This window comes from Cynoglossus semilaevis, chromosome 8, assembly GCF_000523025.1.
Source record: "Cynoglossus semilaevis isolate Cse_v1.0 chromosome 8, Cse_v1.0, whole genome shotgun sequence".
Taxonomy (NCBI): Eukaryota; Metazoa; Chordata; class Actinopteri; order Pleuronectiformes; family Cynoglossidae; genus Cynoglossus; species Cynoglossus semilaevis.
The window spans coordinates 9,025,285-9,040,538 of record NC_024314.1 but is presented as its reverse complement, the minus strand read 5'-3'; the positions used below and the strand labels follow the sequence as shown (position 1 = coordinate 9,040,538).

Below are 15,254 nucleotides of genomic sequence, written 5' to 3'. Positions count from 1 at the left end.
CCTCCCCACTAAACCAATCAAAAACGGAGGCACGCCAACTGACCTGTATCCTGCCTGGTAACATGCCAGCAGAGAAGGACAAACAAGGGGAGGGGCAGCGGGGGCTGAACAGCAGAGCGCAGTGTTATGGAAATGTACAGAGACTTGCCTGGACTTGCAGGGACCGTTAAAGTGATTCTTTTGTTCAATTTTTTTTTCACAAAAACATGTTACGATATATTTTTGACATGTATATTTTCACGCACATTTTTATGCTGCAGCAGTGAATAGCTCCATGCAAAGGTCCGTACTGAGCTGGTTCAGTGCTGCAGACAGTGCAACATTACGTCACTTGTTTTGCCCAACCATTACATCATTTATTTCATTCTAGCACACAAAGATAAGATGAGCACAAACACACAGTGAGAGGAAAACGACGCAGGTGACAGGACAGGAATTTAATGAAACGTTTTTAAACCGCAGGCATGTGTTGCATGACATGCATATAGTTCAACAAAGGAATAATGATCAAAACAACAAAAAAAACATTGATTATTTAATTAATTATTATAAATTTAATTAATTAATTACGTATTTTATGCTGCATTGTCCCATGTTATTGCAAAATACATGCAATGCACCAAAACTGACCAGAAAATATTTAACTACTACACTTTCTTTTGTTTTGCACCAAAGCAATGGTCACATTAACTGTGAAAAATGTATTTTTATGATTTTTTTATCTTTTTCTTTTTCACACTACCAAAAAATAAATTAAAACAAATCTGTAGCAAAGTCTGTTCCTCAAATCTAATCACACATCTCCAAAATACTGCAAAACAAGATTGCACCAAAATATATAAATAAATAATTGAAATTCATATTGTCATATTTTACCCCTCATTGTATCCCCACACTAACAAAGATTCCCTGTGCAGAATCAAGAAAGCTACAAAACCTGGGTTGGTAGGATGTATGTTGTTTATACCTTATACTCAAATCTGTCCACAAACATACTGCAACATAAAATGTTTTTATACAATTAAAAACAATTACTGCAAATTACTACAAAATTGCACCTAAACTGTTTTCAGTAAAATTGAGGCTAGCATTTAACATCATACGTTCTGAACTTCTGTACTGCATAACAGTAATTCTCAGCTTTTTTGCATAAATGTTTCCATTAAAAACCCACACAGTGACAGAGTTACACAAATGGAAGAGCAAACATATAAATAGTTCATAATCCTAGGGAAAAGCATGAAGTACTTAGCGCCAAAGGGTAGAAACTGCTGTTGTTTACGTGTGCAGGACGTATTTGCAACACATGTACAGTGTTGGCTCAGGAAACTTTTTTGGCCAGCTGCCAGATATCAGCTGCGTCGCAACACGTGAGTGGGACGGGCCATACACCCAGCCAGGGAGGAACTGAAAAGACGTAAACATGTGCAGGCACAGTATGTTCTGGGGGTTGTTATGAATTCAATGTCACAGAGCTGTGGTGAGGGGGTGAAAAAAACACTCCCTTTGTTACACATACAAAGGTTCTGTGGATACAAGCATCTGCAGCCACACACAAAAGCAGTCGCAGAAGGTAAATCTTACACCGTGTGCTGTAAAGTGATCCCTTGTGTTGGGAGTTCTGCCATAAAGAAATTTTAAGCTGCAGCTGGAGGCTTGTCTTATTTCTGCCCTGAGACATTCGGACTGAACAGGACATACTGTTCGTCCCCGCCCCTCGTCTGTTTAAAAACACACTCACTTAGGCAGCAAAACAGCAAGTCCTGCACGTCAACGCTCAACAGGGACGTGACACAGAAACATTCTCATCCATTCGTTTTGGGCTGCGGTCCATTCATTTAAAAAGACAAAGACCGACTCAGATACAGGCTGTGCGTGAAGAGATTCGATTTATTCGTCTTTTTACAATGTTATACAAACGAACAGCAGAGTGAAAACAAATTTAAAAAAACAATCCATTAAACACACAAATTGGAGGATTGCAAACTTTGTTTTCCCCAAGGGCTGATGATTAAAATACACTCAGAGTACAGCTTAAGCACACTTGAGGTTTTTAGATGTAAAAGTTACAGAGCTGCAACGTGGAAAAACACCTCTCTAAAACGGATCTGTTGCTTTTGTACATTTTTTTTTTGCCAGAGGCCACAGAGAAGGTTGGACTGTTAGACTCTTTATTGGCTTAGACAAAATGAAACAGAGTAAATTTAAAAATGTTTCCAAACTTACAAGCAGAAGAAAAAATGTACTGCATTAGACTTAAAAATACTGGGGCAAGCTTAAAAAAAACATAAAAAAAAACAACTTATAATGACATAATGGCATTTGTTCATTTTGACTTATGACGGCGTAAATCCTAACAGTTGTTCAATCGGTTTGTAACGCCACTCATCTGCTTCCAGCTCCTCCACTAAACTTGCCAATTTCTCCATTCGAGACACTTGCTGATCTGGAAGAAAACAACAAAAACACAGGCACTGAATCAGTTCTATTGCCTTCACTGCACAAAGCAAATGCATTTTTGTGCAAACCCTGCATTTACAGTTGTTGGCTTACCATGTTTAACCTGCTTCAAGGTGGAGGCCACTTGGTAGCTAAAAACAGACTCGCATAAAAATCTGTCCGAGCCATCTGAGAGAGAAAACACGGCAGTTAAGGTATAAAATGTAACAAGTGTATTTAGTAACTAAAACCTCAGTCAGGTTTAGTTTAGATGTTGTGCAACTGCAACCTCATGTAAAAGGGCCATTCATAGTTTAAATATAGTGTAGTATCAGAAAAACTATAAAACACAGAGGAGCTGTGTGAGCGCTTTAGCACCACCACAGATATTTTTATTATATGTTTGTTTGTTTGTTCATGTTTACTTTGCTGTGCTTTGCTGCCAAACCAATTGTATTAATCAGAGTAATTGATTGACAGAGTCATTTGGTCAGAAATTTGGACTGGACCTTTAGTTTACATGTAGATTTAAGGTTTTTTTTATTATTGTCTAACAAGTGAAAATAAAAATAATAAAATATTTAACATGTACGTTTTTGGCCATTATTTAACCGAATGCCAAAAGATGTTTGACTATATTTCAACAGTGTTACTGATTAGTGATTTGATTGGATATTCATATAATTCAATGCACAGCTGCTATTGGGTGCAAACCAATGCCAAAGCTAAGTTATATTTGGGGTTATTCAAAACTATTAATCATAAGCTAAAAACGGATCCCAGTCGTAACCCCAGTCATTTAATGGATGAAATAAAAGTACAATTCTGACGAAGAGCATTGGGATTTCAATATTTCGAGTCATGAGTTTACAAGTAACTTGTTTCCTGGTAACTAATGGCTCAACAAACAAGAAAAGCGTGTATATATAATGATATATACAGTCTTACCTTCCATCATTTCACCTGCGCCTTTAGGGTAAGTATACAGGACTTTCCTTGGTGGGATGAGCTCTGAAGCACTAAATCCAGAGCCAGTCACTGAGCTGCCGCTCACACCTCCGGCAGAAGACGATGAAGAAGACGCTGCCATCGCCTTTAAAATCGTTAAGACGTTAAAAAGCAGTCGAGCCTTACTGAACCAGCACGCTTACTCAACTGACAAGCTAACGATACAGGGTGGCTAGCAAAACTAGCCTTCCTAACCAGCTAGCATTAATCAAATTTAAAATATCAGGTTACTGTAAAAAAGCATTTTCTGCACAAATAATGTTTAACAAGTATGAATTAAACAAGATGTTATTGTGAACACGCGCTGGGGTTAAATGTGTGACGTAATCACTATTATGATTAGTGGAGTTCTTACCCTGTTAACGACAATTGAAACGCTTTACGACTGAAGTTTACGACAGAATCAGTTATTTTGTTGCAACAATAATATTAGAATGCGCTGTAGAATTGTTCCAGCAGGTGGCGATACGATAACTGCAAATATGTGAATTACAAATACAAATTCCAAAGAAGAAAAGGCTAACATACCGTTTAGCAAAAGTAGCAGCATTACTTTCTCAGTAGCAGTTTTGCTTTACCGACACTGTCAACTAGATATCATGGATGTTTTACGGCCATCTTTAATCAATATAAATGGAAGAATTTATAGAAGAAATATTATAAAAGAAGAACAGTATGAGGACGAAGAGGACTTCTCCTACATGGACGCTCCAGGTTAGTCGGTCCTCACAGCAACTATTCAAACGCCAAATAAACTTAGTGCAGTCCGTCAACTTTACAACGTAAATAAACTTCGTGTGTGTATACTTTACATTAAGCGATGGCCGCTTATTTTATTTTTTTTTTATAAATACAGTTCAACTTAAATTAAATCTTGTTTAATGTAGCTTATATCTGGATATTTTGTGATATCCTCTCCCCATTACCCAGAACAAATTATATTTGATTTTATGACGTGAAAAAGTTTAAGATTTAGAAAAACTGATATATTTATGATTTCCACCATTAATAGAAATAAATCAGTCAATATTGCATACGCAGGGACTTTTGCAGAGAAGAGTTGGAATAAAATGAATTGTGGTTATCTATTTCTACTCTTGAAGGAATACTTTGTTTTAATGGTAGATATAAATATACGCAATTCGACATGTTGATCTCAACAGGTATTGCAGATATTGCAGAAGATGAAACCTGTGACACTCACCTCATTGAGCAGACTGATAAAGGATACCGCTGTGCCATTGATGTGCCAAGTGTCCTTTACAAGTGAGATGTTCAATATTTATGTTGTTTCTTTCTTTATATATATATATATATATATATAAATATATATCTTTTTAACCCTGCAACCAAACACAATGAAGTGGTAAGGATTGTTTTTGGTTTTTCTACAGATATATCATTGGGAAAAAGGGAGAGACACGCAAACGGTTGGAGACGGATACAAAAACATCTATTAACATACCCAAACAGGGAGTGGAAGGGCAGATTGGTCAGTGTAATTTCTATCTTATTGTCCAACTCTTCTTGTTTAAATTACAGCAGTACAGCATGTGTGCACATAAGCGAAACTACTGTTGCTTAAACCTTTTCCTGAACTCCTCACAGTTATTACAGGATCTCACAAAGCTGCAGTCTTATCTGCTGTCACACGAGTTGAAGTACTTGTTGACAGCTTCCGCAGAAAGCAACCCTTTACGCATTTCCTGTCATTTCCTCTGAATGATCCCAAAATTCAAGAAGGATTCCTGAGATTTAAAGATGATGTGCTACTTCAGTGTTCACAGGTAGATTGTCCAAACTTATTTTACAGCTTATTACAGCTGATAATTTGACAGTCAAAATGTTTATTTGTCTTTAAAAAAATGTCTATGTATAACTTTTAATAAAAGCACAGTAGTAGTAGTTGTAATTGATGCTAACTATTTGTTATGAATTCACATGTAGGATAATGGAGTAGATGAGAGCATCTTTCAAAACCCTGCAAAGCTTCACCTGACAATCGGGACCTTATCTCTTTTAAACGAAATGGAAGTGAGAAAAGCATATGAGCACCTTCAAGAGTGTCAGATGTTCCTCAGGTGGGGATCTTCTGAATTTCCTATATTATATTTTTTATAATTTCTTCCTCAGGTGGGGATCTTCTGAATTTCTTATGCTGTATTTTACCTGAAATGTACAACTTTATTGTAATAAAAAATATAACTTGCAACTTCAGCCTGGTCTGGGCGGAATGCCCTTTTATTAGAATTATCTAAAAAAGGAAAGACACAATATTTTTAAGCCAGACCCAGTAGTGTATGTCATGTACATTGGGTCCTTATTTGTTAGACATTAAAATCAAGTCCTGTGTAAACAGTAGACACAGACTGAGGAATTTTCTGACAATTGTAAAAATGCAGTTTACCACAGAGGTATTGCACTGATTAACAAGTGTTGTATGAAGACAGCATATTGAAGAGTTTTTGTTGTCTATCAACAGGGACATCACAGAAGGCAAACCTTTGCCTTTGGAAGTAAGGGGTATAGAGTATATGAATGATGACCCAGCCATGGTGGATGTCCTGTACGCTAAAGTCAATGTGACAGATGGGTCTGACAAGTAAGTAGAAGTCAGATCTTGGAAGAATTAAATCAATAAAAAAAAGGCATTTGCTGCAATCTATTAATCTGGTCGTAATTTCAAGTTTACAGGTAATAGCAGATCGGCTGGTGGAGCACTTTGTCTCTGCAGGTCTCATGGTCAGAGAGTGGGACAAAGTGAAGCTACATGGCACTGTGATGAACACGCTGTTCAGAAAGGACTCAACAGGTAACAACACAGAGCAACCACGAGATGCTAATCTGCAGAAACAGAAAAACAGCATCTGATCGTGTGGCTTGTTATCATCCGGCCGTTATTGCATCAGTCACTTCTCCTGCCCTGAACCTATTTGCTGATGTCCTGTTGTCGTCTTTTGGCTCGGAGGTAGTCTGCTGTGACGGCAGAGATGAACGGTCAGCCACTGCAGAGACAATGTCCAACAGTGGCAGATTGCCCTCTGCTTGGCCCCTGCTCTGTCTACATGTACCAGTCTGCGTATTTTCTTAGTACTCTGACAATGATTTCATTCATTTTGGTCATGGATCAGGTCCAGACCCAGTCCTCAATTAGTTCTAAAGAGGAAACCAACAGACAGAAAACAAGGGAGGAGCAGGGTCACAACTGACCTTGTTTACCTGCATGTGGTCAAATCTGATTTTTTTTAACACTAGCTACTGTCAGTACCTCAGCTGACCTTGGTCTTTAACTATTAAACCTCATCCGAATCAGCATGTTTATTTGATCAGGATGTGACATTTTTTGTTAACAGGCATGTTTTCTTCTCTAGCTGAAGACACAGGAGGCCAAAGAAGACAAACCTTGAATGAAAGAGAAGCGTTTGATGCCAGGAACATATTAAAGGTTGTAGCAAATTTAGTTTGTGTTAGTGTCGTTCATTACTTCTAGCTGATAACTCTTTCCTTATGTGTGGTGCAGTGTCTGTCAGAGTATATTTTTTCTACCCTGGTGATATTTTAACTAGGACTGTCTATCCATTAAAATGTTGTGTTTTATCAGATGACTCTCAGGGTTAATATAAAATAATCATATGATAAATCTGCTCTAAACACATCTGTTTTGTTGTGATCACAGAAATTTGCTGCCTATCCTTTTGGAGAGTTTGAGCTGAACTCAGTCCTTCTGTCCCAGAGATATTCCACAGACTGTACAGGCTACTACAGCTCTGCAGGAAGCATCTGCTTTTCCTGAGCTCACGGACAGGTAGGAAATTGTCATCCAAAAAAACATTACATGTATGTACGGTAAGTAAATGTTTGACCCGTGTTGTCCATTAGGTGGCAGCAGTGTAATTTGTTTATAAGAGTTCTTCTGTACTCTAAGGCCCTGCCTTGAGTACAACTTCCATATAATTGGCATAGTTCAACTTTTAATTAAATACATGGCTGCTTTCACGGCTTTGTATTCAGATTTAAAAATAGTTTTATTTGGAAATACAGTATGTGAAGGACATTCTCAGGCAGTCGTTCATTTGTCCATTTGTTTGAAAGCACGTATCATATGGTAGACAGTGTGGTGAACAGCCGGTGGCAGCTTAAACTGATTTCCACAGACCTGACACCTTCTATGGATAATTCAGAGCCTGTACTTAACCCAACATTTATTTTTCAAGACTTTGGTCATAACCAGTGCATCTGAGGACAAGGGGTGACGCCACAGGGAGAGCATAACTCCACACAGAAGGATATCAACTGAATCCACATAAAAGGAGTCATTTTGTGTTCTTCTTTAATTAGTATTTGTTAAAGTGAAGTTAAATAACTGTATAAGTCCAACTGTCATTTGGATGTCACAGAAAGAATATATATTATTTTTTATTAGTACATTTTGTTTTGGGAAGTGATCAAATTTACTGTGACATTATCCTTGTTTCAAGGAGGAGTATTTTGAACAAACCCCTGAAAAAGCAGAAAAACCTGCTTAAAAGATATTCGTTTGGTGGTGCTAATCCTTGAAAATACTGTTTTATACTGCGATGATCAGATGGTGCTTTGTCATACTGAGCTTTCAAAATGCGGAGCACTCCGTTTACATGGAGGGGGTCATGTTGTTTTAACCTTTCTCCTTTTATATAGCATTTTCATGTATGTGTAAAATTGTCCACACAAATTCACACACACATCCCCCTGCACGAACCTCCAGCCGTGTCCCTGTCTTTTCAGAATCCTAATTGAATGCAGTCACTGGACACAGAGTTTGTCCTCTTGCCCCCTGCCTACTCCCCCTCAGCTGCTCATCCTCTCTGTTTGGCATGCAGCAGGGCCACTGCAGAGTGGCCAAAAGTTACACTGATGGAAACTGAGGGTGCATTTTGTTTGTCAGCAGTGCCATCTTGTGCTGTCCACCCTTCTGTTTCAGCACTGCCATGGAGTTTTTTTCCCCCCTCCTTTTTTCTCTCCCGCACTCCTGGAATCTTGCCACCAGACACCATTAAGACTGGGGACATGCAAATTTGGTCTTCAGATAATGGCCAGCCAGCCAGTGGAGCCATTCAGGCATTGACTGTTGAACTGCCTGGGCCAAAGATGTATCTGTTCAGACCCAGAAAAGAGGGCCTAATTACCCCACTCCCTGTCTCCTGAGAGCATGCTTGTTAGTGGGTCAGCGGTACACATCCAGCTTAACGCCACTCTCAGGTGTCTGACACAGTAGAGGCGCCGCAGATCTCTTTTACTATTGGTCATGAGAGCAGAAATACAGGGCGTGAGAGAGACGTTGACAGTAATGGAATTCACCGCAACCGTATGCCTCGTTGTTTCCTGTGACAGGGACATGATCAAGGACACATTGGACAGATGTCCTCCCTAATGACCCCGCTAAAAACATGTGTGGAGGAACATAGGTCTTTTCCCAGACAGGCTCAGATGCAGAAAACAGAATTCATTTGTCAGGAGATATAAATGTATAAAAGACGCTGTGTGTTTATTCAAATACAAATAGCCCTGTGTGTGTGACTTTGGAAAAAATAGTACTGGTGCTTTATCCTTGTGGGGATGTTTTCAGGCACACATGCTGTGTTCCTTGTGTCCAGTCTTCTCTATAATTATATTTTGATTCTCTTACTGCAGAAAGTCTTGCTTTACAAACACTGAATCTTAATAAAACAGTCTGTGCTTTTTCTGTGGTTTGTTCAGAATATTTCTCCTCAAGTGATGTCTTGATGTTCTTTTTTTACTGCACAATTTCCTGATTATTTTATTAATAAAATAATCAGGAAATTGTAGAAAATAGTGGAACGTGCCGATTGGTTCTATACGACGTTCCAATTGATGAGCTTCTCAAATTTAGGTTTTTAGTGGACCACTAATTGACATCTGATTCAGAAAGTGAATATTAGTTTGTCTGAGCAATAGTGAAATGAAATAGTGCTGTATCTGAAGTCAACAGCCATTACCCATCATGCAATTCTGCTTAACACTGACTTAAAAAAGAATGCCTTTAGTCAGTGTGGCTATGACTATGGTACATTGTGATGTATTGCATGTTGTGTTTGCATCGTAATATAAAAACCAAATTCCACAGCAAAATAATGAAGGCGTCTGCATGAAACTATCAAAAATCTCTCTGTTTCTTCCCACCTCAAGTTTGGTGCAAACAAGGACTTTACGTGTCACGTCTTCCTCTGACAGGCTAAGAAAACTAAGACAAAAAACAACAACCAACCTTTGAAATTAGACATCATTAGCAGTGAAGAATGATGGAGCACTCCCTTTGATTATTTATTTATTTATTTATTATCTTCTACGTCGACTGTGAGTCAGCTGCTGTGTGTCACTTCCGTTTAAATCTCGCACTGATCACTCTGTAAGTTAATGAGAATTGGACCTTGATGGACAGACTGGGCTGAAGATCCTGAAATGTCTGATGTGCATCTTCAAGGAGGAGACAGCTGATGTTCGGAGCAGCTCTTTATCATTCAGAGTGCCGAGTCTGCAGACCGCATGCAGCTGCCCACGTCCAGTTACTGCTGGAGGCTGTCATGCCGGGAGGCCAGCTGCAAGTGTGTTTGAACAGAAGGCAGTCATTCAGAGATGCCGTTTGTCTCACCTGCACTCGATGGGGTAACAAGAAACTGAACCTCAAGAATGCCAGTGTCTTTACCCAGTTTACTATTAGCTTCATGAATCCATGCTACGCTATAAATAAATAACCAGCTGAGACTTAGCATGTCAGCATTACACTGTGTTTACCATCGCCTGCCTATTGTGTACATCCGATTGAAAACGACGTTGCTGTCTCTACCAGGGCTGCCTGCGGAGCAAACACAGCCACTCCAGTCCTGGAGACCTGCTGTCATGCTGCTACTGAAGAACTCTGCACTTTTAATAGGCATGTGACCCAGTTTGAATCCTATTAAATTAAAGCTATACACATTTCTAGCAGCTCAAGTCACAGCTGTAAGTCATTAAAGATTATCCTGTATGTCCCTTTGTGGTTTGTGCTCTCTCCTCGACATTCAGAATAAGTTTCATGTTTTTTTTTTCTGTCTGGGTTTGGGTTTTCAGACTACTTTATACTGACATCTAGTTTGCACGCCAATTTTTTGGCTTAGAGGGTTTTTTCCGGATGTGAAATTTATGGATGTGAGACCTTTTCGTGACTTCATTGCATTGCGAACCAAATGTGGTTTGTTTTTGACAATAGCTGCCAATGACATGTATGAGCCGGATCAAGTGACGCAGTCGCCGTGTTTGGTTTAAGGTGTTTTTTGGACAGGAAACTTAAAGACAAAAAAAAACAGAGTCATCTCCCATGAAACAACTTAATTGCGTCCATTGTAATTTTCATTTCCACAGCGACCTGAAGCCAAACGTCTGACACGGCTCTGCTCCATCTCTCACATGACCTACATTGACTTGGTGTGACGCAGAGACAGAGAAGAAATTTGTTTGTTTTTTTGTCTGTACTAGCATCATGAGATCCATGAATACATAAAATGAACTGCCTCGAAGAAGCTTCTTTTGATATCCAATCATCATTGCCTCCTTAAGATGGTTAAAAGAACAAATATTTGTCATAATTATCTCTTGCAGGTCATCGATGAACATGGCCGCAGAGCAGAGGCTGTTGACTGATGAAGCGTGTCTCGGCTGACAGCGAGGCACCGTTGGAACATAAAGATGAATGGACTCCTCGTTAAGTGTAATTGCGTTGTTTTCTTAGCACCTGGGCACCAGCACCATCGACCGGGCATCTAAGGATTCAGCATGAACGACGATCCATGGAAATCCTGTGGTACTTTATTCTCTATTTTCCATCCATTTTTCCTCTTTGTCAGTGGTTTGGTGCTGAAGTTTGATGTTGAATTACAGACTTTAAAATATTATGTGTAGTCCAGGCCATGAGACAGCATCACAGCACCACACTGGGGCGGCTTTGAGCCTACTAAACTCAGTGTTCAGAGCAGCATCCCATTTACATACAGTACATATCACAGATATCCAAATAATGTGGTAGTCATCAGATTCAAATGTTGTCCATTCATCCATCATTGCTCTACTGTAGTACACATTCAATACATGCAGTGTTATTTATACACGCTGTGGGAAGAGTTTTCAGTTTGGACAACGCACCTCAAGCTTGAAACCATCTCAACATCCAGCATGCGTTTGTGAAGGCTCCACCTTCAGGTCAGAAGACAGCTTTGCGTCCAACCACTTTCACGTAGTGCATAACAGTTAGTAAGTCTATGGCAGACAAACTGACTAACACTTTTACCAAATGGATTGTGAGGGACTGCAGATGGATGGAAGTTGGTGAGGACAACAGCCTTACTCAACATTTGAAAGCAACTGTCAACGTGATCTAGAAGCTACCATCAAGATGCTCAACAATTAATAATTCCGAATGAATAATTCCATCATTTGAATAAAAACATTTACCTGCTGTTGCCTGTTGTCTTTCTGTTTCATCGAAAGTGACATTTGTGACATGTACAAAGTTGCTACAAAAAACATTTCAAGAATTTAAATCCTTGATAAGAGGCGGGTCTCCTGTTGGACGTCGTTGGCTGTTTGTGCGGCACGACAGGGACATGCAGTGTTTACCTCAGTTCCCAGCAAATATGTAAAGATAAGATGATGTTCAAATGTTGTTGCCAGCTTGTTGTTGCTATTCAAACGAAGCCTTCTCCACCAAACACCTTTCGTGTAAAGTGATTATGTTCAGTGAACATGATATATAAATGTAATCAGCATCTGCCTGGAGAGGAGCTGATGACAGACACTTAATCCCTTTCCAAATAAACACAGTCTTCTGCAGCCTAAGATTGATAAGTAAACACACCGGTTGGAGCCGTGTATGTACTCGGTATTATTCCTGAATATCAATGCACGCACAGTGATGGGAAGGAAAGTTTAAAGTGAAGCAAAGTCCACTTTGAAGCTGCTAATTTGCCTCATGAATCAGGATTAAGTGATTAAGACGCTTGACTTTACCTCACTGCTCTGCACACCTCTGAGGCAAGTCCTATATCATTGATTCTGAGCAGTGATTATAAACACAGCTAATGGCTATTTCTGGCAGTGAGAGTGAAAGACGCCCAGGAAAAAAGGGCTTTGTTTATGAAACATAAGTCTAGTAGTATATTATATGCTGCATAACTTGAGGTTGTGAATAAAACGTGACCTCAAATCTGTCACATTTTCATGATAAACAGCATGTTTACTGAAAGCGCTCCCACGGCTTTGGTGTCTTGAAAATGATGCATGAGCAGGGCCTCGTGACATGGTGCTCATCGCCTTGACAAAACGACCCCCTCCTGTGAACCCGGTGTCAGAATGAATGTATAAAACAAAGCGGAGCGTCTGTGCAGTTCTTAGTGTTGGATTCTTTTTCTTCCATCAGATCTCTGTCGCAGCGGAGAGTGATGCTGCTGCGAACCACAGTATGTTTTTCTCCGTCACATCAAAACACATAGGAAAATAATTGTAGTATTAATTAAGGTTAGCTTTAATGCTGTGAACTGATATTTACTTTCATTTGGTTGCAACATACTCATATTGCTGCATTTTTCAGACATGAACATGAGCACAACTAATTTGGCATTCTGCCACCTGACTCCGCCTGTGGACGGGCTGTCGGGGCTTCATGAAAGTGTGAGCGCTGCAGCTGAATGCTAACAAGGCACTGTGAGATGTTCAAACATGACTCTTTGACCTTTGAGGTTGTTCGTCAGAACTGAAGCACGGAAACTGCAGCTGACCAGTTAATTTAAAAAAGATTCTAAGCAGAGTCTGCATTGATTTATAAATAGAATTTAACAACAACGTCAAAGGTGGTTAGGAGTTATGTGTTTTTGTAAATAGTGTGTGGTGACACAGAGTGGGTCTCAGGGGGTCAACATTTTAATATTTCAGATGCCAACCCTGATCATTTCCATTTTTTTCCGTACCACGCTAGCTTACATACTGATAAAACGGAGAGCTTCAGGACATAATTAGATTGTGACTATGAGGTCTTGAGGCTTGACCACTTGAGAATCATCGCTCTGGAAGAGCTATTCTTAGACTGAAGGACACGGAGAATTCATTCTCATCAACCTTTTTTTTGCTAAAACAAAAATGACCATATGTATTGGACTGATAAAAAATGGTTTGATGTGATGTGATTGCCGGTCCTTAGAGGCTCCTGCTCACTTTGCATTAATTTCTGATAACAATGGAAGAGAAGAGGTGTTCCTACCAAAGGGTGTTCCTGAAGGGTAGTGCAGCTGTAGATAAGGTCCTGGGAATGATGGATCACAATAGTTCACCATTCCGAAATTAATTATTAAGTTATTTATTTCTGAAGCGATTTCTTCAGACATTTTGACAAAGGAGAAAAAGAGTTGGGCAACAGTGAAACTAAACTCCAGCTCTTAACTGAATTTCCCAGAGGAAGATAGAGTTACTGCACAGTGATGTACAGCCAACTCCCAGTACAATAAACAGCACAAAATGCATTATACAAATAACATCAACCATTTCATTTTCATCTGTAAACATTTCTTTGTTGTATTGTTTCAGTGTCAATGCACCGACCTCAGATATAATGGGCTCTGACTCCTAATTTGGGTTTGTCCTAATGTGTGTTGACTGTTAGGTGGATGTGGTTCAATATAAGGTCCAAACTCATTTACATGGCCCCTTAAATCTCCTCCGACGTAATGAGCATGCCTCATCTCATCAACATACTTTTTATCTGCTGTTGCCTTTCTTGCACACGGATGATTCCCCCCGAGGAGACGTCTCCTCTTATGGCCAGATCCAGAAAGAACCATCTCTGATCTAAAACAATCCTTTTGAGCTAATGATGCCAAAACAGTGCGCAGCCTCTTAATGTTTCTAAGTGACCTATTTCAGCTGCTCGGCTATTAGTCCTCCAGACCATTGATCCCTGGCATGACATGACTGATGATGACTCCTCGATTAACGCATCGCGTTCAGCTTCATGAACCAGTGGTGTACACAGTTGGCTGACACCACAATGCATGTAGCTGTCCTTGCAGCCCTGGCTTACTGAAGCTGGATGTTTGCTCACTGAGTAAAGGCTGTAGGTGCACCATCAACTGTTCGCATGCTAGTGTGAGAGTGGGTGCAGTCCAAAACCAGCCTTGACCAGTGTTGATAACCTCCATTATTAAAGCTACTATTATTACTTATTATATAACTAAGTTTAGTAATAGTGATTGTTAGGCGGGGCAGTTGAAGAGTTTAAAGGCTCCAGGCAGGAATGATTTCTGTGCTGTACCTTAGTACCTTGGACTGAAGGTTCTCCTGTGTCTGACCAACACATAAAGTGGAGTGGATGAGAGTCACTGTCTGTCAGTAGTCTGAGCTCTGACAGCATCCTTCTCTCTCACTGTCACTTGCCTTCCAGATCACTGTGTCAAGTCTGTTGGCATCTACCACACACAGACTGCTGCCCAGCATGCATTAGCCAATAGGATGGGACAGGACTGGCTACTATAAACAGAGAAATGAACAAAGCTGTCTTTTACAAAGTGCCATTTTTAACCAAACTATATTTAAAATATTAGTATTGTCCTGATTTATGTGAAATATACATTAGCTTGATCAGGACAAAGAAATGCTTTTGGAATCTAGTTTTCTGTAGGTTTAATTACAAGGTGTGTAATTTAAAAAGGCAAGACGGAGCAGCCCCTCGTTATCTTAACTAGGTAGACCTGACTCTACACCCAATCAACATGTCAACCTGCAGTTTT

At 39.7% G+C, this 15,254-nt stretch overlaps 3 protein-coding genes across 11 annotated transcripts in view; 1 reads left to right on the top strand and 2 right to left on the bottom strand.

Moving 5' to 3' along the window:
* Positions 1-15,254, bottom strand: part of LOC103381923 (probable histone deacetylase 1-B) — a 388,477-nt gene that overhangs the window by 227,687 nt on the left and 145,536 nt on the right. The window lies entirely within an intron of this gene.
* On the bottom strand, positions 1,868-3,893 carry anapc16 (anaphase promoting complex subunit 16). 2 transcript variants are annotated; one of them, XM_008314550.3, is made up of 4 exons: positions 3,803-3,893; positions 3,388-3,532; positions 2,554-2,628; positions 1,871-2,446 (listed from the first exon to the last, which is right to left on the bottom strand). In XM_008314550.3, exons 2-4 carry the CDS (start codon positions 3,527-3,529, stop codon positions 2,337-2,339), a joined length of 327 nt encoding a protein of 108 aa, XP_008312772.1. In that variant the 5' UTR covers positions 3,530-3,532; positions 3,803-3,893; the 3' UTR covers positions 1,871-2,336. The 2 variants fall into 2 exon arrangements, with proteins under 2 accessions (XP_008312771.1, XP_008312772.1); XM_008314549.2 differs by lacking the exon at positions 3,803-3,893 and having other exon boundaries at positions 1,868-2,446; positions 3,388-3,585.
* On the top strand, positions 3,910-11,935 carry ascc1 (activating signal cointegrator 1 complex subunit 1). Of its 5 annotated transcripts, none has more exons than XM_008314553.3 (10): positions 3,910-4,161; positions 4,611-4,713; positions 4,842-4,939; positions 5,056-5,234; positions 5,395-5,528; positions 5,930-6,049; positions 6,135-6,259; positions 6,819-6,892; positions 7,124-7,252; positions 11,083-11,935. In XM_008314553.3, the coding sequence occupies exons 1-9, from the start codon at positions 4,047-4,049 to the stop codon at positions 7,238-7,240; spliced, it is 1,065 nt and encodes a 354-aa protein (XP_008312775.1). In that variant the 5' UTR covers positions 3,910-4,046; the 3' UTR covers positions 7,241-7,252; positions 11,083-11,935. The 5 variants fall into 5 exon arrangements, with proteins under 5 accessions (XP_008312775.1, XP_024913955.1, XP_024913956.1 ...); XM_025058187.1 differs by lacking the exon at positions 11,083-11,935 and adding an exon at positions 10,295-11,067; XM_025058188.1 differs by lacking the exon at positions 11,083-11,935 and adding an exon at positions 9,634-10,288.

Bases quoted from the DNA above. Each gene is read 5' to 3' on its own strand.
- anapc16 (XM_008314550.3), bottom strand. From the start codon at position 3,529: ATGGCAGCGTCTTCTTCATCGTCTTCTGCCGGAGGTGTGAGCGGCAGC. The intron at 2,629-3,387 runs GTAAGACTGTAT...TTTCTCTCTCAG, and splicing joins CGCAGGTGAAATGATGGAAG to ATGGCTCGGACAGATTTTTA. The intron at 2,447-2,553 runs GTAAGCCAACAA...GTTTTCTTCCAG, and splicing joins CTTGAAGCAGGTTAAACATG to ATCAGCAAGTGTCTCGAATG.
- ascc1 (XM_008314553.3), top strand. From the start codon at position 4,047: ATGGATGTTTTACGGCCATCTTTAATCAATATAAATGGAAGAATTTAT. The intron at 4,162-4,610 runs GTTAGTCGGTCC...TGATCTCAACAG, and splicing joins CTCCTACATGGACGCTCCAG to GTATTGCAGATATTGCAGAA. The intron at 5,235-5,394 runs GTAGATTGTCCA...ATTCACATGTAG, and splicing joins TGCTACTTCAGTGTTCACAG to GATAATGGAGTAGATGAGAG.